Here is a 27,497-nt window from a genome sequence, read left to right as displayed (position 1 = left end):
ACATCTGACATCCAGAACAGTACACTGCTTTGGCTGTCATTCCCCCACCTTACCCTGGATCCGATACAAGTATAATACAATAGAAACTGCTGGGAGAAATCAGCAGGTATCTGACTCACAACAGCTGCTCCCTCTTGACCTTTAAACTGCACCTTTATTATATAAACAAAAAGCACTGTACCCTTAGCTCACTGTACCTTTACTAAAGCACTGTACCTTTAGCCCACTGTACCCTTGGCTCACTGTACCTTTACTAAAGCACTGTACCCTTAGCTCACTGTACCTTTAGCCCACTGTACCCTTGGCTCACTGTACCTTTACTACAGCACTGTACCTTTAGCTCACTGTACCTTTAGCCCACTGTACCTTTACTAAAGCACTGTACCTTTAACCAGAAAGCAGAAATGCTAACTTGAGGTTGCACCCAATCAGCTGCTTCCTCTAGTCTGCTTCCACCAATCAGCGGCTTCCACCAGAACCCTCCCTATGGAGTGTGGAACGTTACAAATTTTGGTAAAAGCCCCGACCCTCCTCCACTCGCTCCAACGGTTCCCGGGCCTCTGTGAAATAAAGCCCCGCGCCCGATTTAAGTACTCACCGCCCTGACCCTCCTCCACTCGCTCCAACGGTTCCCGGGCCTCTTGTTTTGTTGTTTTGGATCAAGACCCTTCTTTGGTTTAGTTTAGTTTAGAGATGCAACGCAGAACCAGGTCTTTCGGCCCACGGAGTCCGTGCCGACCAGTGATCACCCCGTACACTAGCACTATCCTAAGCACATTAGGGACAATTTAACAATTTTGCAGAGACCGATTAATCTACAACCCAGAACATCTTCGAAATGTTAACAGACAATAGATGCAGGAGTAGGTCATTCGGCCCTTTGAGCCAGCACCGCCATTCAATGTGATCATGGCTGATCATCCCCAATCAGTATCCCCCCCCCCCCCACCCCGTTCCTGCCTTCTCACCATATCCCCTGACTCAGCTATCTTTAAGAGCTCTATCTAACTCTCTCTTGAGAGCATCCAGAAAACTGACGTCCACTGCCTTCTGAGGCAGAGAATTCCACAAATTCACAACTCTCTGTGTGAAAACAAATTTCCTCATCTCCGTTCTAAATGGCCTCCCACTTATTCTTAAACTGTGGCCCATGGTTCTGGACTCCCCCAACATCGGGAACATGTCTAAATCATTGATGTATATTGTAAATAGCTGCCGTCCTAGGATGGAGGAAACCGGAGTAAAAACCACGCACATCAAGGGGAGAACGTACAAACTCCACACAGACAGCGCCCATAGTCAGGATCAAACCCGGGTCTGGCAGTGAGGCAGCAGCTGTACCGCTGACCACTGTGCCACTCAGAATTATATAACAGTTTCCTCTGCCATAAACGCACCCAATATGTGTTAGTAATGACCTGGTTGCCAGTTTGTTGACCCTCTGTTTTTAGAAACTGTTGCTGTGGATGGAGAGATGGCGACCTGAGCAGCCACTGAGGGCGGTCAGGGTGTCGGTGAACCCCCCCCCCCCCTGCCCAACCCCATCTGCTCGGTGTGTGGGCTGAGCTTCGGTGGAGGACCACATGATGGGGCACAACAAGGAGAAGCGTTATAAGTGCGATGTGTGTGGCAAGGCCTGGCAGAGCCTGAGCCAGCTGGAGATGCACCGACGGGTGCACACGGGAGAACGTCCCTTCGGCTGCTCGGAGTGCGGCAAGACATTCTCCCGTTATGGCAACCTGCTGCAGCACAACGTCGTGCACTCCGGCGAGAGGCCCGTCGGCTGCTCCGACTGCAGCAAGAACTTCAAGAAGGCGCAGGACCTGGAGGCCCATCGGCGGGTTCACATGGGAGAACACCCCTTCGGCTGCTCCGACTGCGGCAAGAGCTTCAAGACGACGCAGGACCTGCAGGACCACTGGCGGGTTCACACAGACGAGAAGCCCTACGGCTGCTCCACCTGCAGCAAGAGCTTTGCCGACTCATCGAAGCTACGGCAGCACATGCGGGTGCACAGCAGTGAGCGGCCCTTCACCTGCTCCGACTGCGACAAAGGCTTCAAGACGTCCACGGCTCTGAAGGTGCACAGGCACCTGCACACCGGCGAGCGGGCCTACACCTGCAGCAACTGTGGAAAGGGCTTCACTTGCTCCAGCAGCCTGCTGAACCACCAGCACACCCACACCGGCGAGCGCCCCTACACCTGCGCCCAGTGCGGCAAGGGCTTCACCCAGTCCAGCCACCTGCTGGTGCACCAGCGCACCCACACTGGCGAGCGCCCCTTCACCTGTGCCCAGTGCGGCAAGGGCTTCACCCAGTCCAGCAACCTGCTGTCCCACCAGCGGGTGCACAACTAAAAGGCTATACGGGTAGAAAAGATGAGGTAAGAAGGTAAGCTAGCCAAGAATATAAAGGAGGATAGTAAAAGCTGCTTTAGGTATGTGAGAGGAAAAAATAATTAAAATTAGTTGAGTTGGGCCCTTGAAGACTGAAAAAGGTGAATTTATTATGGGGAACAAGGAAATGGCACACGGGTTGAACAAGTACTTTGGATCTGTCTTCACCAAGGAGACACAAACAATCTTCCAAGTGTACTAGTGGCCAGAGGATCTGGAGTGACGGAGGAACTGAAGGAAATCCACAGGAAATTGTGTTGGGTAGACTGATGGGACTGAAGGCTGATAAATCCCCAGGGCCTGATGGTCTGCATCACAGGGTGCTTAAGGAAGTGGCTCTAGAAATCGTGAATACATTGATGATAATTTTCCAATGTTCGATAGATTCAGGATCAGTTCCTGTGGATTGGAGAGTAGCTAATCCTACTTTTTAAGAAAGGTGGGAGAGAGAAAACGGAATTATAGACCAGTTAGCCTGACATCGGTGGTGGGGAAGATGCTGGAGTGAATTCTAAAAGATGAAATAACGGCACATTTGGATAGTAGTAACGGGATTGGTCCGAGTCAGCATGGATTTTCGAAGGGGAAATCATACTTGACTAATCTTCTGGAATTTTTTGAGGATGTAACAAGGAAAATGGACAATGGACAGTGGATGTAATGTACCTGGATTTTCAGAAAGCATTTGATAAGGTCCCACATAGGAGATTAGTGGACAAAGTTAGGGCACATGGTATTGGGGGTAGAGTGCTGACATGGATAGAAAATTGGTTGGCAGACAGGAAACAAAGAGTAGGGATAAACGGGTCCCTTTTAGAATGGCCGGCAGTGACTCGTGGGGTATCGCAAGGCTCGGTGCAGGGACAGCAGCTATTTACAATATACATCAATGATTTAGATGAAGGGATTTGAAGTAACATTAGCAAAAATCAAGCCGAAACAAAGCTGGTGGCAGTATGAACTGTGAGGAGGATGCTATGAGAATGCAGGGTGACTTGGACAGGTTGGGTAAGTGGGCAGATGCATGGCAGATGCAGTTTAAAGTGGAGGTTATCCACTTTGGTAGCCAAAACAGGAAGGCAGATTATGGTAATGGTATCAAGTTGGGTAAAGGGGAAGTACAACGGGATCTGGTGGTCCTTGTTCATAAGTCAATGAAAGTAAGCATGCAGGTACAGCAGGCAGTGAAGAAAGCAAATCCTTTATAACAAGAGGAGTTGAGTATAGGAGCAAAGAGGTCCTTCTGCAGTTGTATAGGGCCCTGGTGAGACCACACCTGGAGTATTGTGTGCTGTTTTGGTCCCCTAATTCAAAGGGCCGAATGGCCTACTCCTTCACCTATTGTCTATTGACCGTCCCGACCCCATGGCCTCCCACGCCCTGTCTCACCATTGCGTGCACACCAACTGCCCGTGCTGATGTGAGGCGTTTGATAGCTCGTGGGGGTTGTGGCAGTGCTGGTGGGCTTACGTCGGCGAGCGGCTGTTCCCACTGCGGCAACATTTTCAGGAGCGCATGGGGAGCCCCAGTGGATACACACCGGAGAGAGACCCTTTGTGTGCGCTGAGTGTGCCAAGGGTTTTACCCACATGTCCAGCCTGTGGCAGCACCGGCGTATCCACTGCGGTGAGCGTCCCTTCCCCTGCCCGTCCTGTGGTAAAGGCTTCACCCGCCTTGACCACCTGCTGGAGCACCGGCGAGTTCACACCGCCCAGTGTTCCTTCACCTGCCCGTCTGTGGCAAGGACTTTGCCCACTCCTCCATCCTTCTGGCACACCGCCACGTGGATAGGCACTGTTTAGATAGACACAAAATGGTGGAAGGAATGGGTAACATTTCAGGCCGAGACCCTCTTCAGTCTCAACCCGAAATGTCACGCATTCTTTTCTCCAGAGATGCTGCTTGACCCGCCGAGTGACTTCAGCACTCAGTGAAACGTCACCTATCTGCCGGACCCGCCCTGCGGTGATTGGCTGAAGCGCAGTGCCCCGCCCCCTGCCATTACACAGAGTCACTGGGGGGAGGGGGGGGGCATGCATCATGGGAAGAAGGTCACACAGTGCTGGAGTCACTCAGCAGGTCGGGCAGTGACTGTGGAGAGATGGAATGGGTGACGTTTTGTGTTGAGACCCTTCTTCAGTCTGATGGGAGGTAAAGAAATAAGGAAGTGTAAGGAGTGAAAACAGGACAAAGGGATTGGAGATCAAGAAAAATGTAGAATAAATCATTGTTAGTTGGGAGAAGGTAACATAGTGAATAGATGCCATTCGCCTGATCATCCATAATCAGTACCCCGTTCATGCTTTCTCCCCATATCCCATGATTCCATTAGCCCGAAGAGCTAAATCTAATTATCTCTTGAAAACATCCAGTGAATTGGCTCCACTGCCTTCTCTGGCAGAGAATTCCACAGATTCACAACTCTCTGAGTGGAAAAGTTTCTCCTCATCTCAGTCCTAAATGGCCTACCCCTTATTCTTAAACTGTATGAGCAGAGCTGCCAAGTTTTGTCAGAGCATTTCAGTATTCTAGTACCTGAAAATTAGTGTTTTTCTGTGGATATCTGTATTTTTACTCGGTGCCATTTTGTTGAAAAAAGTTATTTTCTATGTGCGGTCATACCCATCTAAGAGTACAAGAATGCATTACTTTGCTACCAATTGACATGTCTTCCACGCACCTTACTTGACAGTGCATTCATTGCCATTTCTTTGTATACTGCTGTTTGAACGGCTGCTTCCTGCTTTTAGCACCAGATGATAAAGTAGAAGCCATTTTGGAAGCCTCCCTCTCTCTCCCTCCCTCCCTCTCTCTCCCTCCTTCCTCTCTTTCCCTCCCCCTCCCACCCTCCCTCTCTCCCTTCCTCCCTCTCTCCCTACCTCCCTCTCTCCCTACCTCCCTCCCTCTCTTATTCCCACACTCTCATTCCCTCTCTCCTTCTCCCTCTCTCCCTCCTCCCTCTCTCCCTCCCCTAACAGTCTGTGACCCATAGCGCTGTGGCCATAGCGCTATGTGTAAAGCGCTCCAGCTGGTAGCGCTATAATTAGAACCCATAGCGCTGTTCGTTTAAATTCCCATTTGCTAAACTGACAGCGCTGTTCAAACCTGTAGCGGGACAGGCAGATCAAACCTTACAAAAATAATCATCCAGATCTTGAAATTTAAAATACTGCAGCAAGATTAAACAGTAAGTCGGGCTGATTTTTTGGAAAATCCGTATTTTACAAAGCTAATCCGTAAATTCTGATTGCATTTCTGTACAAAATACGGAAAATCCGTACTACTTGGCAGCTCTGTATGAGCCCTGGTTCTGGACTCCCCCAACATCGGGAACATTTTTCCTGCATCTAGCCTGTCCAATCCTTGAAGGATTTTATATGTTTCTATAAGATCCCCTATCATCCGCTCTCAGATGTATGGGGCGAATATGGCTGCCCTGCCAGCAGCTGTTAGTCCTTTCACCCTTTAAAAATTTTTTTAGTGAGTTAAAGTGCTTGTTTTGGAGGTCTTCCAGTCTTTTATGTGGTGGGGGAGGGGAAGGGGGAAACTTTATTTCCTAGTCCCTACCTGGTCGGAGAGGCAGCTTCCCTCCGAGCTGCTTCTTCGCCCCCCTCCTCGCGGCCTACCATCGGACTGGAGCAGCCTTTCCTGTCGGGACCGGCCGGGACTACAGCTTCGTTAGCGGCACAGCGCTGGGATACCAACACGTAGCGGGCGATGCCTTACCGGGTCGCCGCGCGGTAAGCTCCGGAGTGCTGTGGCCGCTGACTTCAACATCTAAGGTGCTGTGGCGGCGGGCGTCCCTGGATTTAGGACGCCGTGGGGCCTGGGGTCCTGGATCGCCAGAGTCGGAGCTCCAGCCAGCGCTGCCTGAGGACTACGGGTGCCACAGTCTCCGGGGAGGAAGCGGCTGCTCCAGACATTTCCAAGCCGCTGAGGAGAGTTCACCCGAGTTCCAGCTTTCCGGCAAGAGGGCCTGAAAACATCGGCCTGGCTGCGGAGGCCACAATAGGCCCGACTATGGGTGAACAGGGGAAGGGACTGGACTTTGCTGCCTTTGGTTCCCACTGTGGGGGGGATGTTTTTATGTTGTTAAATTCTTTAATGTTGTGTCTTATCTTTAGTCGTGTGCTGCACTGGGAAGTCAAATTTCACTACACCAATTGGTGTATGTGATAATAAATGTACTTTGTATCCTTTGTATCACCCTTCTAAATTCCATTGAATACAAGCCCATTCAACCCATTCTTTCATCATATGACAGTCCCTCCATCCTGGGAATTGACCTCGTGAACCTACGCTGCACTCCCTCAATAGCAAGAATGTCCTTCCCCATATTAGGAGATCAAAATTACACAGAATACTCCAGGTGTGGTCTCACAAGGGCCCTGTACAACTACAGAAGGACCGCTTTGCTCCAGTACTCAACTCCTCTTGTTATGAAAGTTTTCTTCACTGCTTACTTTCAGTGACTGATGTACACGCACAACCAGGTCTCGTTGTACTTCCCCTTTTCCTAACCTGACACAATTCAGGTAATACAGAGTGCTGGAATATCACCTTACACTTATCTCTGTGTCTCCCTCTCCTGTGACTCTCAGTCTGAAGAAGGCTCCTTCTCTCCAGAGAAGCTGCCTGTCCCGCTGAGCTACTCCAGCATTTTGTGAAATGTCACTTATCCATTTTCTCTACAGGTCATCCTTGGACCCAAACATTTTTTCCAGGTGAGGCAGGTTCACTTGCTCCTCCTTCAACCTCATCTACTGTATCCGCTGTTCCACATGTCAACTTCTCTACATCGGTGAGACCAAGCGCAGGCTTGGGGATCGTTTCACTGAACACCTCCGCAAATCCTTCTTAACCTACCTGATCTCCCGGTGGCTCAGCACTTCAACTCCCCCTCCCATTCCCAATCTGGCCTTTCTGTCCTGGGCCTCCTCTACTGTCAGAGTGAGGCCCAGTACAAATTGGAGGAACAGCACCTCATATTTCACTTGTGTAGTTTACACCCCAGCGGTATGAACATTGACTTCTCTAACTTCAGATAGCCTTTGCTTTCTCTCTCCATCCCCGTCCCCTTCCCAGTTCTCCTGTTTTACTGTCTCTGCCTACATTCTATCTTTGTCCCACCCCCTCCCCTGACATCAGTCTGAAGAAGGGTCTCGACCCGAAATGTTGCCCATTCCTTCTCTCCAGAGATGCTGCCTGACCCGCTGAGTTCCTCCAGCATTTTGTGTCAACCTTCAAAGTCATCTTGTTGTCTCATTGTGTGTAACTGTATTTCTCCGTCCACAGCTAACAATGGCCTGTTTCCTTTAACATCGTCATTGTTTTGTATACCATTAACATCTCCTTTGTTCTGTCATTTTCACACCTCACCCTTCCATATCTCTATTCTTCCTCTTCCCCGACTCAGTCTGGAGAAATGTCGACCCAAAACGTCACCCATTCCTTTTCTCCAGAGATGCTGTCTGACTTGCTGACGTATTCCATTTTTTTGGGTCTCTCCCTTTTTTCCCTCTCTCTTCCCTGTGCCTCATCTGAACGGGACCAGTTTCCCCCTTTTCCCCTTCACTATCACCAATAACTCTTTCCCTGGCTTCACATTCTGCTCTTCTTCTCTCACAGCCTTTTCTGTTCTTCCCATCTGTGTCCTGCGGATTTCAACATCGAGGAGCTTGCAGTCTGGGGTAGAGACTGATGTTGGGAATCACTGGAGGTTCGATGAGCCCTGACCTGGGGTACAATCACCCGGCACAGGGAGCTGACATCCCCCCGATGCGGGAGCTTGATTGCCCCGAATCTGAGGGCCCGACCGCCGGCTACAGGAGCCCAGATCGCCTCGACAATGGAAGGTTCAAGGGCCCGACCACGGGAGAACAAAGAAGGGAAGAGTTTGAACTTTTTTTTTCGCCTTCCATCACAGTGAGGAATGTGGAGGAGTCACTGTGGTGGATGTTTATGTTAAAATGTATTTTCTGTGTCTTGTTTCTTTTTATTGGTATGACTGTATGGCAAATCAAATTCCTCTTATGTTCCAAAACATACTTGGCTAATAAAGTATAATTATGATTAGGCCATTCGACCGATCGAGTCTGCTCCACCATTCAATCATGTCTGGTCTGATCTATCTCTCCCTCTCAACCCCATTCTCTTGCCTTCTCCCCGTAACCCCAGACACCCGTACCAGGGCTCTCACTTAACATTTTTTCTCTGTTTCCAGCCGGGCAACCTAGACAGCTTTTTAAGTTACCAAATGACAGTTTAGGTGGTCATTTAAGATGGCTCGCATGACGCGTGAGATAATGTGCTCGGACGAAGTGCGTAGTTACCAGTCGGAATTATGCCCCATGAAGCATTCACATATTATTTCTGCTTCAAATAAAGTCACAAACTAAACATATTCACCAATGAAGACATGATATATACCACAATGACATGCAGCAAAATTATAATACAGTATCTCAACTCTTTTTACACGTTGCAATGAATGCAATTTCTATTATTTCTTTCCACTTCCAAACTAAAATGTTGTTGGATTATTCAACATATGATCAACCTCAGTGAGACCAAGCGCAGGCTTGGCGATCGCTTCGCACAACAGCTCCACTCAGTTCGCAATAACCAACCTGATCTCCCGGTGGCTTAGCACTTCAACTCCCCCTCCCATTCCGAATCCCACCTTTCTGTCCTGGGCCTCCTCCATGCCCAGAGTGAGGACCACTGCAAATTGGAGGAACAGCACCTCATATTTCGCCTGGGTAGTTTACACCCAAGCGGTATGAGCGGCTTTCTCCCTCCTTTCCCTCCCATTCCCAGCTCTCCCACAGCCTACTGTCCCCGCCTCTTCCTTTCTTTTATCTGCCCCCCCCCCCCGACATCAGTCTGAAGAAGGGTCTCGACCCAAAACGTTGCCTATGCCGTCGCTCCATAGATGCTGCCTCAGCCGCTGATTTTCTCCAGCATTTTTGTCTACCACCCATTCACACGTTCTGTTAACCAACTTTCCTCACCCACTCCCTGCACATTCGGGGCAATTTTACAGAGACAAGTTAACCCACAAAGCCAATGTCCGGAGGAGGCGCTGTCCTGAACGGCTGCCTGTCCTGCAGCTGTCCGTTTTTTCCCCTTCTTTTTTATTATTTTGAGTTCGTTAAATGTACAGTCAGGGGGTCTAAATCTTTTATGTGTGGGGGGTGGTGGGGGGGAAGTGGGAAACTGCTTTTCTAAGTCCCTACCTGGTCGGAGGGGTTGCCTTCCTCCGTGCAGCGTCTTCAACCTGTCCTCGCGGCCTACCAGCGGGTCCTGGAGCGACGTTTCCCTGAGGGGACCTGGCCAGAACATCGGCTTTGGCGGCGGCGCAGGGCGTTGGCGGCGGCGGCGCAGAACATCGGCTTTGGCGGCAGTGCAGCGCTGGAGCGCTATTGCGGAGCGGGCGATGCCTTTCCTGGGTCGCCGCGCTGGGACTCCAGTATGCTTGGTACCGCCGAGAAAAACATCGTGGAGCCGCGGTTCTGCGGAGCGGCCAGCTGCGACGTTGAACTTGCATCTCGCCGAGATCACCAGTGCGCGGAGCTCCGTCTGGCGTGGTCTGTTGGCTTGGAAGCCGCAGGCTCCGGTGGGAAGGCGGCCGTTCCTGGCACCCCAAGCTGCTGGGGGTTCTCCCGACGCCGGAGTACCATCACCCGGCGAGAACATCGGGCGCCGTGGCGGCGACTGTGGAGGCCTCAATTGGGCCCGACTTTGGGTGGTCAAGGTGGACAAGGGGATGGGGACTGGACTTTGTGCCTTCCCCCACAGTGGGAATCACTGTGGGGGGATGTTTTGGTGTTGAATTTCTTTACGAATACTGTGTTGTATTTTTATTAGTGTGCTGCATGGACATCAGAATTTCCCCTGAATAAGGGGATTAATAAAGTATTTATCTATCTATCTATCAATGCGTCTTTGGGATGTGGGACGAAACCCACATGCTTGCAAGGTGAATGTGCAAATTCAACACAGACAGTGCCCGAGGACAGGATCGAACACAGATCTCTGGTGTTTGAGGCAGCACGTCTACTAGCTATGACACTATATTTTGTTTTCCAGCACACAAAAAAATATACTTTGATAACTTCGATTACTAAAAAAAATAAACAATTCATACAGGTGCTGTATGTATGGAGTTTGCTCCTTTTCCCTTTGATCGCATGGGTTTTCTCCGGGTGCTCTTGTTTCCTTCCACATTCCAAAGGTGTGCAGGAACCTATTTCAGACCCAACCCAAAACACAATAATTTCCCTTTGTCCAGAGATTTTGTCTGACCTGTTGAGTTATTCCAGCTATTTGTGTCTATTTTCGGTTTAAACCAGCATCTGCATTTCCTTCCTACACACACGATACTATACGATAGAACTTTATTAATCCCAGGAGGGAAATTGTGTGTGTGTGTGGATATATATATTACACACACACATATATATATATATTATAGTTATATAATCATATATAAATATACACCATTTTGTTTTCTCATTTATAACATTGTTTACAGAGTACTATGTTTACATATTCTGTTGTGCTGCTGTAAGAAAGGATTTCATATTTCTAACTGCGACGTGAGAGAATAAAACACTTGACTTTTTTTTAAAAATTTGTTTATTTTATTAGTAGTTAATACAATACAAAACAATACAGTGGCACCTAATTTTAGGTGCCAACTATGTCATACCGTAATCCATTCTATGTACAACCTCTAGTTTTATGTTATGAGAAGGAAGTAAGCAAGACAAGAAAAATAAAACAATAGAAAGGGGAAAGAGTGGAAAAATAGATGGTAGAAAGTAGAAAAATGTGAAGTGTATATAAAAAATAAAAATTAAAAAAGAAAAGAAAAAAGAAAAGGTGGAAAGTAGAAATAGAAGAGAAGGCCCCTTAAAAGAGAAATTTTCAAATCTATATTCGGAGATGTAGATCTATCCACGTCATGAACTGAAATCAGCAATCCTTATGGTACCGCTGCATCACATGATTCCAAAAAGTCGATGAAAGGAGACCAACTCCTTAAGAATTGGTCATATTTATCTATTAGTCGGAGTCTCATTTCTTCAAGGCGTGCAATGTCCATCATATTCCTAATCCACATTTTAACAGTTGGTATGGCTGTATTTTTCCAAAATTTAAGTATCAATTTCTTTCCAATTATTAACCCATAATTAAAAAAAACATTTTGGTCTTTATTTAAATTGGTATCTTCTCCTATTATTCCAAATATAATCCATTCCATTTTGGGTTCTATTCTTGACTTGAAGAGCTTTGTAAATATATCAAATATATCACTCCAAAATTTATTCAACTTTGTACATCCTACAAATGAATGTGTTATATTAGCGTTTTGAAACAAACATTTATCGCATCTGGGAGAGACGTTTGGATAAAATTTATTCAACCTCGTTTTTGAATAATATAGTCTATGTAATAATTCGAATTGAATTAAATTATGTCTTGTATTAATAGAACAGTTATGTGTATTCATCAAATACTTTTCCCATCTATCCTTCGAGACCTTTATCATTAGCTCATGTTCCAAATCTTCCCTTAGTGCTTCTGTTGAGGGTGATTCTCTATATAATATATTATTATAAAAGTATGATATTAATTTTTGTGAATCAGCCTTAATATTCATTGCTTCTTCTAAAGGGTCTAAAAATATAGTTTGAAATCTATGTGTATATTTCTTCATAAAGTCACATACCTGTATATATTTAAAATATTGATTATCCTTCAATTTAAATTTTAATTTTAATTGTTGAAATGATAACAGTTTGCCCAATTCATACATATCCCCTACTTTCCTAATCCCCAGTCTATCCCATTGTTGATATGTGTTGTCGATGAGAGAAGGTTTGAATGCGGGGTTGTTCAATAGTGGGGTTAGTACTGATAAATTATTTAATTTCAAGGATACTTTTATTTGTTTCCAAATTCTTATTATATTGTGAATAATTGGGTTCTTCTTATATATTATACTATTCAATTTTATCGGTGAGAGCAGGATCGTTCCAATATCGTGCGGATAGCACTCCTCTTTCTCCATTCTTATCCACTCCAACTGCTGAGTGGAACTATCCAGCCAGTACATTATGTTCTTAATATGCACTGCCCAGTAGTAATACATAAAGTTAGGTAATGATAAACCCCCAACTTCTTTAGATTTGCACAAATGCTTTCGTTGAATTCTATGTGTTCTGTAATCCCATATAAAATTAGTGATAGTGGAATCTAGTTTTTTGAAAAAATATTTTGGAATATATATTGGGATCGCTTGAAACAAATATATTAATTGTGGTAAGAAAGTCATTTTTATAGCGTTAATTCTACCTATCAATGAGAGCGGAAGTGTTTTCCAAAATTTAATCATATCATTCAGTTTATTTAATAGTGGTATAAAATTGGCACTAAATAATGATTTGTGTCTTCTCGTAATTTGAATACCCAGATACTTGAATTTTTCTGTTGCAATTTTGAAGGGGAATTTTAGTAAATGTCTCGAATCCTGTGGTTTTAAAGACATAATTTCCAATTTATTCTATATCCTGAAAAAGAGCCGAATTCCTTACGTCGCTAATGTGTGGGAAAGAAATAGTGTATGGGTGATCGGTGGTCGGCGTGGACTCGGTGGGCCGAAGGGCCCGTTTCCAAGCTGTATATTTAAATTAAACTAAAAACACTAAAACCAGAGGGAGTCTAAAGAAGGGTCTCTACCTAAAACGTTACCCAATTTCTTCTATCCAGAGATGCTGGCTGCTCCATGGAGTTCCCCCGCACAATTAAAGCATGGAATATTCTTCACCCTTCCATCGTTACCCAACCAGACGCAACTAAATTTAAGGTAGCTCTTTTTTCCCCAAAACCTTTTTTGCTTCAGTCCAAGTTAAAAGTCAAGTGAGTTTTATTGTCATGTGTCCCAGAGAGGGCAATGCAATTCTTGCTTGCTGCAGCACAACAGAATATGTAAACATAATACAGAACAGGAGATAAAAGTTCAGTGTGTCTATATAGACACAAAGAGTGGTGAATCTCTGGAACTCTCTGCCACAGAGGGTAGTTGAGGCCAGTTCATTGGCTATATTTAAGAGGGAGTTAGATGTGGCCCTTGTGGCTAAGGGGATCAGAGGGTATAGAGAGAAGGCAGGTACGGGATACTGAGTTGGATGATCAGCCATGATCATATTGAATGGCGGTGCAGGCTCGAAGGGCCGAATGGCCTACTCCTGCACCTAATTTCTATGTTTCTATTCAATTCAATTCAATTCAATTTTAATGTCATTGCACAGATACAAATGTCATTGCACAGCTGCGTCAGTCCGTAGTAATAGTGCAATATAGAAATAAATTACTTGTAGGGCCGAGATGGCCTGTTTCCGTGCTGTAATTGTTATATGATTATATGGTTAAAATACAGAATAAGCAAACAATGTGGACGGAGAGACTGGAGAAATCTATCGGCGGGACTCCGAGTTCAGCAATGTGATAGTGTTGTTGTAGAAGCTGTTCCTCATCCTACTAGTACGAGACCTGAGGCTCCTGTACCGCCTCCCTGATGGGAGGAGGGCAAACAGTCCATGGTTGGGGTGGGAGGGGTCTTTGATGATCTTCCCAGCCCGTCTCAGACACCGTTTTCGGTGGAGGGCATCCATGGCAGGGAGCGGGGCACCGATGATGTACTGAGTGGTTTTCACCACCCGTTGTAGTGCCTTCCTGTCCGCTACGGTGCAACTGCTGTACCATACCGTGAAGCAGGTGGTCAGGATGCTTTCGATGGTACAGCGGTAAAAGTTGGTCAGGATCTGGGGGGACAGGTGAGCTTTCTTGAGCCTCCTGAGGACGTAAAGGCGCTACTGCGCATTTTTGATCAGCTTGGAGGTGTTGAGGGACCAGGACAGATCCTCCGAGATGTGTACCCCGAGGAATTTGTAGTTGGAGACGCGCTCCGCCTCAGTCCCGTTTATATGGATGGGGGTATGTCTGCCCCCTCTGTTCTTCCTGAAGTCAACAATAATTTCCTTTGTCTTTTTGGAGTTGAGGACGAGGTTATTGTTGGCACACCAGGTTTTCAGGTGCTGGACCTCCTCCCTGTAGGCTGACTCGTCGTTGTCACTGATCAGTCCTACCACCGTGGTGTCGTCGGCAAATTTAATGATGGCGTTGGAGCCATTCTTAGGGATGCAGTCATGGTGAAGAGGGAGTAGAGAAGAGGGCTGAGCACAGTTCAGTGTTATAGTGGAGGAGGTGAGGTTGTTGACCCTAACAGACTGTGGTCTGTTGGTGAGGAAATCCAGTGTCCAATTGCAGAGGGAGGTGGAGATGCCAAGTCCGCTGAGTTTGGTGATCAAGCTAGCGGGGATGACAGTGTTAAAGGCAGAGCTGAAATCAATGAACAGCATCCTGATGTAGGTGTTATTGCTGTCCAGGTGGGTCAGGGTAGAGTGTAAGGCCGCCGATATGGCGTCCTCTGTAGACCTGTTGGTCCGGTAGGCAAACTGATGGGGGTCCAGTGTGGGGGGGAGGCTGGCTTTGAGGTGAGCCAGGATCAGCCGCTCAAAGCACTTTGCAATGACAGGGGTGAGTGCCACTGGGCGGAAGTCGTTGAGACTCCCTGTAGCTGATTGGGCACTGGCACAATGGTTGATGTCTTGAGGCAAGTGGGGACAACACCCTGGGCCAGTGACAGATTGAAAATGTCAGTGAAGACCAGGGATAATTGTCCAGCACATGCCCTGAGCACACGCCCGGGGATGCCATCGGGGCCGGCAGGTTTGTGCTCATTCACTTTGCTCAGTGCGCCTTGTACAGCAGATGTGGAGAGACTGAGGGGTTGTTCATTCGGGGGTGGAGCAACTTTGATGGCTGGAGTTTTGTTGTCCCGGTCAAAGCGAGCATAGAAATGGTTTAGCTCGTCAGGAAGGGAGGCGTTGTCTGGGGGGGGGGGGGGGTATTAACTTTATGGTAATCGGCAATGGATTTGATTCCTTGCCACATGCGCCTGGGGTTGGAGTTGTTTGCGAAATGCTCCTCAATCCGCCGTTTGTGATTGAGTTTAGCATTCCTAATTCCCTTTTTCAGATTGGCCCTGGATGAGCTGTATCCCTCAGCGTTGCCAAATCTGAAAGCGGCATCGCGAGCCTTCAGCAGGAGTCAACATGCTCACTGCAATGTCCAGCACATGCTCACTGCCACAGCACAGCACATGCGCACTGCCACGGCCTGCACATGCTCACTGCCATGGCCTGCACATGCTCACTGCCACGGCCAACACATGCTCACTGCCACGGCCTGCACATGCTCACTGCCACGGCCTGCACATGCGCACTGCCACGGCCAACACATGCGCACTGCCATGGCCTGCACATGCTCACTGCCACGGCCTGCACATGCGCACTGCCACGGCCTGCACATGCTCACTGCCACGGCCTGCACATGCTCACTGCCACGGCCTGCACATGCGCACTGCCACGGCCAACACATGCGCACTGCCATGGCCTGCACATGCTCACTGCCACGGCCTGCACATGCGCACTGCCACGGCCAGCACATGCGCACTGCCACGGCCTGCACATGCTCACTGCCACGGCCTGCACATGCTCACTGCCACGGCCTGCACATGCTCACTGCCACGGCCAGCACATGCTCACTGCCACGGCCAACACATGCTCACTGCCACGGCCTGCACATGCTCACTGCCACGGCCAACACATGCTCACTGCCACGGCCAACACATGCTCACTGCCACGGCCTGCACATGCACATGTTTCTATATACCATAGACCATATATATATATACACATTAAATAAACAGATGAGTGCAATAGGCTGTTATTGTTTGGAGTTTGGTGGGGGACCCTCCACCACCTCCAGTTTCAATTCCATTTGGAATATATTTGGAGGACCAGGAAACCAAGAAGTAAGAGATACGCCAGTGAATGATTCTGAGTAGGATTTCAGCGGTTGCGGCGAAGCGGCGACCGGACAGCAATGGCGGCCAGATTTCCCACAATACAAAGGGAGGGAGAAAGTGCCGGTTGCCGTGGCAGTGCGCATGTGCAGGGCAGCCGATGATGTGCTGGCCGTGGTTGTGCGAATGTGCAGGGGGAGGATGTGCTGGCCGTGGCAGTGAGCATGTGCAGGCCGTGGCAGTGAGCATGTGCAGGCCGTGGCAGTGAGCATGTGCAGGCCGTGGCAGTGAGAATGTGCTGGCCGTGGCAGTGAACATGTGCTGGACATGGCAGTGCGCATGTGCTGGACGTGGCAGTGAGCATGTGCAGGCCGTGGCAGTGAGCATGTGCTGGACGTGGCAGTGAGCATGTGCTGGCCGTGGCAGTGAGAATGTGCAGGCCGTGGCAGTGAGCATGTGCTGGCCGTGGCAGTGAGCATGTGCAGGCCGTGGCAGTGAGCATGTGCAGGCCGTGGCAGTGAGCATGTGCTGGACATGGCAGTGAGCATGTGCAGGCCGTGGCAGTGAGCATGTGCAGGACATGGCAGTGAGCATGTGCAGGCCGTGGCAGTGAGCATGTGCAGGCCGTGGCAGTGAGCATGTGCAGGCCGTGGCAGTGAGCATGTGCAGGCCGTGGCAGTGAGCATGTGCAGGGCAGCCGATGATGTGCTGGCTGTGGTTGTGCGAATGTGCAGGGGGAGGATGTGCAGGCCATGGCAGTGAGCATGTGCAGGCCGTGGCAGTGAGCATGTGCTGGACGTGGCAGTGAGCATGTGCAGGCCGTGGCAGTGAACATGTGCAGGCCGTGTCAGTGAGCATGTGCTGGCCGTGGCAGTGAACATGTGCAGGCCGTGGCAGTGAGCATGTGCAAGGTGGCCGACCTTGCCGGCGGATGAGGAGCGGCCGGAGAGTGACGGCCAGCGATGGATGGTGTGCAATGATGGAGAGTGACAGAGAGAGAGAGTTAGAGAGGGGGGCTTGCGAAGCCGGGCAAAATCTCACGACTTTTAGACTGCCCGGCGGGACTTTAGGTGGCCATTGGCACCCGGGCAACCGTTAATTTCAAGCCCTGCGTACTAATCAGGAACCTGACAATCTCCGCTTTAAAATGCGTGGCATGGTGGTGCAGCGGTTACGTTTCTGCCTATACAATAAAGTGCAGTGAAATGAACTTGCCAGCAACGGTACAATCAAAAGGAACGCACAATACACAATATAACTTAACACGAACATCATTCTTCACTGTGGTGGAAGGCACAAAGTACATTCAGCCCTCCATTGTCAAGGTTCCCTTGTTTTGCGTTTGATTAGTACTAACCATCTGTTGTTGAATAAGATTAATATAAGCGTACAGTATGTTATGACTAAGGAAATTATCTCTCTCTCTCTCTCTCTCTCTCTCTCTCTCTCTCTCTCTCTCTCTCTCTCTCTCTCTCTCTCTCTCTCTCTCTCTCTCTCTCTCTCTCTCTCTCCCCTTTTATTATCTAATGATGTCATCGTTATATCGCATGGATACAGACCATAGGATCATGCCGACCAAGATACCCGATCTACACGTCCCACACGACTGTATTGGGCCCATATCCCTCAACAATTTTCCTATCCCATGTACAGTACCAGTCAAATGAATTGTAATTGCTGTTTAAGAAGGGACTGCAGATGCTCGAAATCGAAGGTAGACAAAAGTGTTGGAGAAACTCTGCATCTGCAGTTCCTTGTTAAACACTTTGTCTATTCCAGTGCGAAATCTCTTCAAGGTTTGAAGAAGTTCCAATAAAGACAGCTGAAGAAGGGTTTCAGCCCGAAACGTTGTCTATTTCCTTCGCTCCATAGATGCTGCTACACCCGCTGTAATTGCTGTTACTGCACTTGCCTCAACTACCTCCTCTGGCAGCTTGTTCCATGTCCCCACCAGTCTGTGTGTGATCAAGTTCACAGTCGGTTCCTACTATATATTTTCCGTCTCACACTGAACCTATGTATTGCCCTGCCTTGGTTCCAACTGTCATTGTTGAACTTCACGCCATCAGGATATGCCTTTCAATCTAATACCTGCCAAATCTAAATATGCCTTCTGACAACTAGATCTTTAAATTGCCGACACTATGTTGGCCTATTTTACCATCATGACCCCCAGCGTGCAATCTCTTGTTGGAAAGTTACCTCATCTTTCACTTATATTGCAGACTTTTTGACATCCAAATTGAAAGCAAAGCTCTTCGGATATCTATGGTTATATGTGTGGAGAAGACCGTCGGTTTGAGGAAACAAGGGATAAAGGATGACTGCAGGTTTGCCGAGACATGCAATGGCAAAGCCCGAGGTTTCGGCCAGAATAGCACATTCCGGTCATTGTCCATATGAAACTCGGCTTCATCAAAGCAGGTGTTCTATACGAGGTGTCTCAGGCAGTTCTGGAATTGGCTGGACTTACTGGTGTCACGAGTCACAGATATATCATACAACATAGAAAATAGGTGCAGGAGTAGGCCATTCGGCCCTTCGAGCCTGCACTGGTAATTCAATCTCAGCTTCCCGCCGCTGTCACTTCTACTACTAAAGTAATGTGACAGACTAGACGACAGATAAACAATCTACTACCAGGAATGTCTAGCCCAAAAGGCAACTATAACACACTCCTTAGTCTCCTGCATAAAACTTTATAGATTCTGGAATGATATTTTTGAAATATTTACAAAATTATTCAAGACAAGAATGGAACCTAATACTGAAATGATTATATTTGGCGTAATGGAAGATGGGAATAAATTGAACACATCTCAAAATCTATTCCTTAACTATGGTTTAATAATAGCAAAAAAATTAATTCTTAAATTTTGGAAAGGTACATCAATACCAACGCTTAAAATGTGGATTGCAAGTATGTCGGACACCGCTCATCTTGAGGAAATGCGATTCCTCCTAATGGATAAATCAGACCAATTCATAACGAGTTGGTCTCCATTCGTCGTTTTTTTTGGAATCATATGGTGCAACACAATTGTAAAAAATAACTGTTTCAGGACTGGACGAGGGTTGGTCAAGACTATAAATAATGATCTCCTCTTTTTTTCTTTTCTTCTCTCTATTCTCTCTCTCAACTTTTTTCATTTACTCGTTTTCTTTTTTCACACACTATATATTTCACATCTTTCTATCCTTTACTATCTAACGTCTTTTTCTTATTCTAATCTTTTTTCAGTGTAACAAAAAAAAAAAAAAGAAGTTGTACATAAAATGTATTATGAAAATATATATTAGGCACTTTGGTGCCATATGACTGTACTTACTTCTAATAAAATAAAATTTAAAAAAAAAAAAAAAAAAAAAGAAATGGTTTAGCTCGTCAGGAAGGGAGGCGTTGTCTGGGGGGGGGGGGGTATTAACTTTATGGTAATCGGCAATGGATTTGATTCCTTGCCACATGCGCCTGGGGTTGGAGTTGTTTGCGAAATGCTCCTCAATCCGCCGTTTGTGATTGAGTTTAGCATTCCTAATTCCCTTTTTCAGATTGGCCCTGGATGAGCTGTATCCCTCAGCGTTGCCAAATCTGAAAGCGGCATCGCGAGCCTTCAGCAGGAGTCAACATGCTCACTGCAATGTCCAGCACATGCTCACTGCAATGTCCAGCACATGCTCACTGCCACAGCACAGCACATGCGCACTGCCACGGCCTGCACATGCGCACTGCCACGGCCTGCACATGCTCACTGCCACGGCCTGCACATGCTCACTGCCACAGCACAGCACATGCTCACTGCCACGGCCTGCACATGCTCACTGCCACGGCCTGCACATGCTCACTGCCACGGCCTGCACATGCTCACTGCCACGGCCAACACATGCTCACTGCCATGGCCTGCACATGCTCACTGCCACGGCCTGCACATGCTCACTGCCACGGCCAACACATGCTCACTGCCACGGCCTGCACATGCACATGTTTCTATATACCATAGACCATATATATATATACACATTAAATAAACAGATGAGTGCAATAGGCTGTTATTGTTTGGAGTTTGGTGGGGGACCCTCCACCACCTCCAGTTTCAATTCCATTCAGTTATATTTTGAGGACCAGGAAACCAAGAAGTAAGAGATACGCCAGTGAATGATTCTGAGTAGGATTTCAGCGGTTGCGGCGAAGCGGCGACCGGACAGCAATGGCGGCCAGATTTCCCACAATACAAAGGGAGGGAGAAAGTGCCGGTTGCCGTGGCAGTGCGCATGTGCAGGGCAGCCGATGATGTGCTGGCCGTGGTTGTGCGAATGTGCAGGGGGAGGATGTGCTGGCCGTGGCAGTGAGCATGTGCTGGACATGGCAATGAGCATGTGCTGGACATGGCAATGAGCATGTGCAGGCCGTGGCAGTGAGCATGTGCTGGCCGTGGCAGTGTGCATGTGCAGGCCGTGGCAGTGAGCATGTGCAGGCCGTGGCAGTGAGCATGTGCAGGCCGTGGCAGTGAGCATGTGCAGGCCGTGGCAGTGAGCATGTGCAGGCCGTGGCAGTGAGCATGTGCAGGCCGTGGCAGTGAGCATGTGCAGGCCGTGGCAGTGAGCATGTGCAGGCCGTGGCAGTGAGCATGTGCAGGCCGTGGCAGTGAGCATGTGCAGGCCGTGGCAGTGAGCATGTGCTGGACATGGCAGTGAGCATGTGCAGGCCGTGGCAGTGAGCATGTGCAGGACATGGCAGTGAGCATGTGCAGGCCGTGGCAGTGAGCATGTGCAGGCCGTGGCAGTGAGCATGTGCAGGCCGTGGCAGTGAGCATGTGCAGGCCGTGGCAGTGAGCATGTGCAGGCCGTGGCAGTGAGCATGTGCAGGGCAGCCGATGATGTGCTGGCTGTGGTTGTGCGAATGTGCAGGGGGAGGATGTGCAGGCCATGGCAGTGAGCATGTGCAGGCCGTGGCAGTGAGCATGTGCTGGACGTGGCAGTGAGCATGTGCAGGCCGTGGCAGTGAACATGTGCAGGCCGTGTCAGTGAGCATGTGCTGGCCGTGGCAGTGAACATGTGCAGGCCGTGGCAGTGAGCATGTGCAAGGTGGCCGACCTTGCCGGCGGATGAGGAGCGGCCGGAGAGTGACGGCCAGCGATGGATGGTGTGCAATGACGGAGAGTGACAGAGAGAGAGAGTTAGAGAGGGGGGCTTGCGAAGCCGGGCAAAATCTCACAACTTTTAGACTGCCCGGCGGGACTTTAGGTGGCCATTGGCACCCGGGCAACCGTTAATTTCAAGCCCTGCGTACTAATCAGGAACCTGACAATCTCCGCTTTAAAATGTGTGGCATGGTGGTGCAGCGGTTAAGTTTCTGCCTACACAATAAAGTGCAGTGAAATGAACTTGCCAGCAACGGTACAATCAAAAGGAACGCACAATACACAATATAACTTAACACGAACATCATTCTTCACTGTGGTGGAAGGCACAAAGTACATTCAGCCCTCCATTGTCAAGGTTCCCTTGTTTTGCGTTTGATTAGTACTAACCATCTGTTGTTGAATAAGATTAATATAAGCGTACAGTATGTTATGACTAAGGAAATTATCTCTCTCTCTCTCTCTCTCTCTCTCTCTCTCTCTCTCTCTCTCTCTCTCTCTCTCTCTCTCTCTCTCTCTCTCTCTCTCTCTCTCTCTCTCTCTCTCTCTCTCTCTCTCTCTCTCTCTCTCTCCCCTTTTATTATCTAATGATGTCATCGTTATATCGCATGGATACAGACCATAGGATCATGCCGACCAAGATACCCGATCTACACGTCCCACACGACTGTATTGGGCCCATATCCCTCAACAATTTTCCTATCCCATGTACAGTACCAGTCAAATGAATTGTAATTGCTGTTTAAGAAGGGACTGCAGATGCTCGAAAATCGAAGGTAGACAAAAGTGTTGGAGAAACTCTGCATCTGCAGTTCCTTGTTAAACACTTTGTCTATTCCAGTGCGAAATCTCTTCAAGGTTTGAAGAAGTTCCAATAAAGACAGCTGAAGAAGGGTTTCAGCCCGAAACGTTGTCTATTTCCTTCGCTCCATAGATGCTGCTACACCCGCTGTAATTGCTGTTACTGCACTTGCCTCAACTACCTCCTCTGGCAGCTTGTTCCATGTCCCCACCAGTCTGTGTGTGATCAAGTTCACAGTCGGTTCCTACTATATATTTTCCGTCTCACACTGAACCTATGTATTGCCCTGCCTTGGTTCCAACTGTCATTGTTGAACTTCACGCCATCAGGATATGCCTTTCAATCTAATACCTGCCAAATCTAAATATGCCTTCTGACAACTAGATCTTTAAATTGCCGACACTATGTTGGCCTATTTTACCATCATGACCCCCAGCGTGCAATCTCTTGTTGGAAAGTTGCCTCATCTTTCACTTATATTGCAGACTTTTTGACATCCAAATTGAAAGCAAAGCTCTTCGGATATCTATGGTTATATGTGTGGAGAAGACCGTCGGTTTGAGGAAACAAGGGATAAAGGATGACTGCAGGTTTGCCGAGACATGCAATGGCAAAGCCCGAGGTTTCGGCCAGAATAGCACATTCCGGTCATTGTCCATATGAAACTCGGCTTCATCAAAGCAGGTGTTCTATACGAGGTGTCTCAGGCAGTTCTGGAATTGGCTGGACTTACTGGTGTCACGAGTCACAGATATATCATACAACATAGAAAATAGGTGCAGGAGTAGGCCATTCGGCCCTTCGAGCCTGCACTGGTAATTCAATCTCAGCTTCCCGCCGCTGTCACTTCTACTACTAAAGTAATGTGACAGACTAGACGACAGATAAACAATCTACTACCAGGAAGGCTTATTAAACGTTTCGCTTGCGAACATCACATGTCATTCTGCACGTACTTGATTTACTGCCAATGTTATAATGCGTTAACAATTGAGGGATAGAACTTTCGGTGTGAAAGAACGGAGTACAGAAAATCGTGTCTTCCATGGTTCAGGCTTGGTGACATAAAATAGACCTGAAAGTCTGTCCAAACAATATTAAATTAAGTTGTCTCTAACATCTCTCGAAGGATTAAGTATATCCTAGTATGATCTAATGAATAAAAATCCTGTGTGTTTGTTCAGTAAATTGTGGCTAATGCGCCCGAGGACAACTCTAATTGGATCAGTGGACGCGACTGCTTGAATTAAAGAGCTGGTTGAACCAATGCATGTGGGCATTTGGAATATTTTCTGTATCTGCTTCCGGCAAAAACATGGGCTATCCAGCAATTTACAACATCGCCAGAATTTACTACCCCGTAATTTCAGCGGTCGGTATTCCTGGTAAGATATTGTTAACGACTTTAATTTGGGTAGCTTTACCTTGCTACTATGTCAACTATAATGCAAGAGTTTTAATTTTCATATGCCCCGGGAACTGAAGAATTATATTCTTACTTGCCGCAGCTGTACAGACACATTAACGCAGCAATATTCAATAGTGAGAGCAATTATCATTAATACACGGGAAACAATCCATAGTCGGCCATCTGCAACATAAACAAAGTTCATAATAATAATAATAATAATAATATATTTTATTGTCATTGCACGTCAGTGCAACGAGATTTAGTGTGCAGCTCCACTGATGTACAAGAAAGGTAAATAAATACAATACATAAATAAGCAAGCTGAATTGATTGACGTGACCATCTGAGGGAGACTGTCCAAAGGGGGTGGGTGGGGGGCACTCATTAGGGCCGGTTCAGAGCCGCTATAGCTCTTGGGATAAAACTGTTCCTGAGTCTGGAGGTTCGGGCGTAGAAGGCCTTGTAACGTCTGCCGGAGGGAAGTAGTTGAAACAGACCGTGGCAGGCGTGTGATGAGTCCTTATGGATGCTGAGGGCCTTCCTGAGGCACCGCGTGTGGTCGATGCCCTCCAAGGCTGGTAGCTCTGTCCCGATGATCCGCTGCGCTCTGTTGACGACGCGCTGAAGAGCTCTCCTCTCCGCCTCCGTGCAGCTGAGATACCACACAGAGATGCCATACGTTAGTATGCTCTCTGTGGTGCAGCGGTAGAACGTTGTCAGCAGCTGTTGGGGCAGACCAGTCTTTTTTAATGTCCTCAGGAAGAACAGTCGTTGCTGTGCCTTCTTGACCAGCGCAGCGGTGTTTGTGGACCATGTGAGGTCTTCTGAAATGTGTGTGCCCAGAAACTTAAAGCTGGACACTCTCTCCACACTTTCCCCGTAAATGGAGATTGGGGCGTGTTCTCCAGAATGGGACCTCCTGAAGTCAATAATCAGCTCCTTGGTCTTGGAGGTGTTTAGTGCCAAGTTGTTATTGGCGCACCAGTCCGCCAGGTTCTGCGCCTCCGCTCTGTAGTTTGTTTCATCACCGTTGGTGATCAGCCCAATCACTGTTGTGTCGTCTGCAAACTTCACGATGGTGTTGGTGTCGAATGCAGGGACACAGTCGTGAGTGAAGAGGGAGTAGAGCATGGGGCTTAGTACACAGCCCTGTGGTGTGCCGGTGCTCAGGGTGATGGTGGAGGACAGGTGCGGGCCTAGTCTCACTGCCTGCGGTCGCTCCGTGAGAAAGTTCAGGATCCAAGCGCATATCGGTGAGCTGAGGACTAGCTGGTGGAGTTTGGTGGTGAGCTTGGTGGGGATGACCGTATTGAATGGAGAGCTATAGTCAATGAAGAGCATCCTCACATACGTGCCCTATCTGTCCAGGTGAGTCAGGACAGTGTGAAGGGCCAGAGAGATGGCATCCTCTGTCGATCTATTTGCCCTGTATGCAAATTGATGGGAGTTCAGTGAGGCAGGGATGCTGGATTTAATATGGGAGAGGACCAGCCTTTCGAAGCACTTCATAGGGATTGGAGTTAGGGCGACCGGCCGGTAGTCGTTGAGGTTGGTGAATTTGGACTTTTTCGGCACCGGCACTATGGTGGCTGTTTTCAGGCACTTGGGGACCGTTGCCAGAGATAGGGGTAGATTGAAGATTCTCGTGAATACCTCCGCCTGCTGTCCAGCACAGTCCTTTAATGCTCTTCCCTGGACTCCATCCGGGCCTGCAGCCTTGCGTGGATTGATCCTACGCAGAGCGCACTGTACCTCCTGAGTGCTCAGTGTTAAGGCCTGTCCCTCCGCTATGGCAGGGGTTATTCCACACCTGGTGGTGTTGCCAGTTTCGAACCGGGCAAAGAAGGTGTTTAGTTCGTTGGCCAGTGTGATATCACCGTGGGGGCAGGCGGGGCTGCTCTTGTAGTCAGTGATGTTCCTGACACCCTGCCACATGCTTCTGGTGTCCGCGGTATTGAAGTGGTCTTCTACCCTTTGCCTGTGGATGACTTTGGCCTTTTTTATGCCTCTGTTCAGGTTCGACCTGGCCGCACTGTAAGCAGAAGTGTCCCTGGATTTAAAGGCGTTGTTGCGCGCCCTTAGCAGATCCTGAACCTCCTTGTTCATCCAGGGTTTCCGGTTTGGGAACATCTTTATTTGCTTGTCCACTGTGACAGTCTCCACACAGCAGTTGATGTAGGAGAGCACAGTGGTTGTGTACTCCTCCAAGTCTATCTCTGTACCACTGGTAGCCTGTTGTGCAAACAGGTCCCAGTCGGTGCGATCAAAGCAGTCCTGGAGTTGTAGGGTGGCGTTCTCGGGCCATATTTTGACCGTCCTTATTGCAGGTTTGGTCTTAGTGGATCGAGGAGGTTAATTTGCGCAGAGTCCTGCAAAACCTCAATGGTTGATGGCAAGAAATTGTTCTTGAATCTGAAGGTCTAAAGTCCTCAGTCTCCTATTCAGATTCCCGATGATAGCAGCGAGATGACGGCGATGCCAGGACGGCGCCAGTCCTTGATAACACCAGCTGTGTGCTGATATCATTTCAGTCAAAGTGTTCGTGACATCATTTCAGTCAAAGGACTGTAAAATAACATGCATGTTGTTATTGCTAACTAAGAATTGACATTTATACTATTTTACCATTTTACCAGGTTACGGGGAATCTAAGTGATATTTTCAATATAATTACAAATGCCAATGCATCACCAGTCTCAGATAAAAATGCAAATACACGCGGCCCGATGAGTCAGTTTTGTGCCCTGATTCTTATCTGACATCGGAAACAACTGGACCCAGAATAATGTGAATCTTTTGTGAAACAGCAGGGGGGTAGGGAGAGGACTCCTCGAAGCGCTGGTTTCAGATAAAACTATCCAAACCAATCATGTCCACGTCTTGTGAGTGCAAGGAAAAAGGGAATGACCCCAATTCTGTTGTCTGGTGAATGCACCAAATACACCTTGATTTCCAGAGCGAAAATAAACGGATAATATAATTTCACTATTGTTAGAATTGCAGACCAATTACGTAGGAAATGTTATTCTAAAGTACTTCATTCTAAAGTCCTGTGTTTTGAATGTCCCCTGCGTGTTGCGTGTCAGTGCCATTTCATTTTCCATTGACAAAGATGGCCAAGTGTTTAGATATTCCCTGATAATTAAATAACATGATGCGGTTAATCAAAAAAAGATTTTCTTTAAAAGTAGTAGTTATATCAGTGAGAAAGAACTGCGTTGATTGATAACATCGAAGGCAGACAAAACAAAATGCTGGAGTAACTCAGCGGGTGGGGCAGCATCTATGGAGAGAAGGAATGGGTGACGTTTTGGGTTGAGACCCTTCTTTATACTGATGTCGGGGGGCGGGGCGGAATAAAGATAGGAAGTGGGCGGAGAAGTCAGTGTTCATACCGCTGGGTGTAAACTACCCAAGCGAAATATGAGGTGGTGTTCCGCCAATTTGCGCTGGGCCTCACTCTGTCAATGTATGAGGCCCAGGACAGAAAGTATCTGTCCCCAATCAAGAAATGTTTGTGTTATTCACTAAGAAGGATCTGCATCCGTTTCCCCATCACTGACTCTGCCATTTACATAGGAAGTTCAGGCGTTTCCCCAAAGAGGAAGTGGATATCTAATTTGTCCACATTAGATTTCCTTCCCGTATCTCAAATGCTGTTTTTCACGTCATTCACCGTCGGCCCTTTAACGGCATGATTACTGATTATGTTAAACTCTTTGTTTCAATTATTTACACGTTATCTGTAAATGTTTCGCTGATCATGCCTGATCGGGTAATCCCTTCCTCACCACTGCACCCACATTTGGCACCT

General features: G+C 47.9%; 1 protein-coding gene across 1 annotated transcript in view; it reads left to right on the top strand.

The window, feature by feature from the left end:
- Nucleotides 1-1,661: 1,661 nt before the first annotated feature.
- Nucleotides 1,662-27,497, top strand: part of LOC116982292 (zinc finger protein 850-like) — a gene marked incomplete at its 3' end in the record, with an annotated part of 382,079 nt that continues 356,243 nt past the window's right edge. Inside the window, exons 1-2 of the mRNA XM_033035564.1 lie at nucleotides 1,662-2,345; nucleotides 3,926-4,110. Coding sequence (XP_032891455.1) covers nucleotides 1,662-2,345; nucleotides 3,926-4,110 — 869 coding nt within the window. The remainder of the gene's footprint in view (nucleotides 2,346-3,925; nucleotides 4,111-27,497) is intronic.

This window comes from Amblyraja radiata, chromosome 16, assembly GCF_010909765.2.
Source record: "Amblyraja radiata isolate CabotCenter1 chromosome 16, sAmbRad1.1.pri, whole genome shotgun sequence".
Taxonomy (NCBI): domain Eukaryota; kingdom Metazoa; phylum Chordata; class Chondrichthyes; order Rajiformes; family Rajidae; genus Amblyraja; species Amblyraja radiata.
This window is presented reverse-complemented; position numbering and strand designations above follow the sequence as displayed.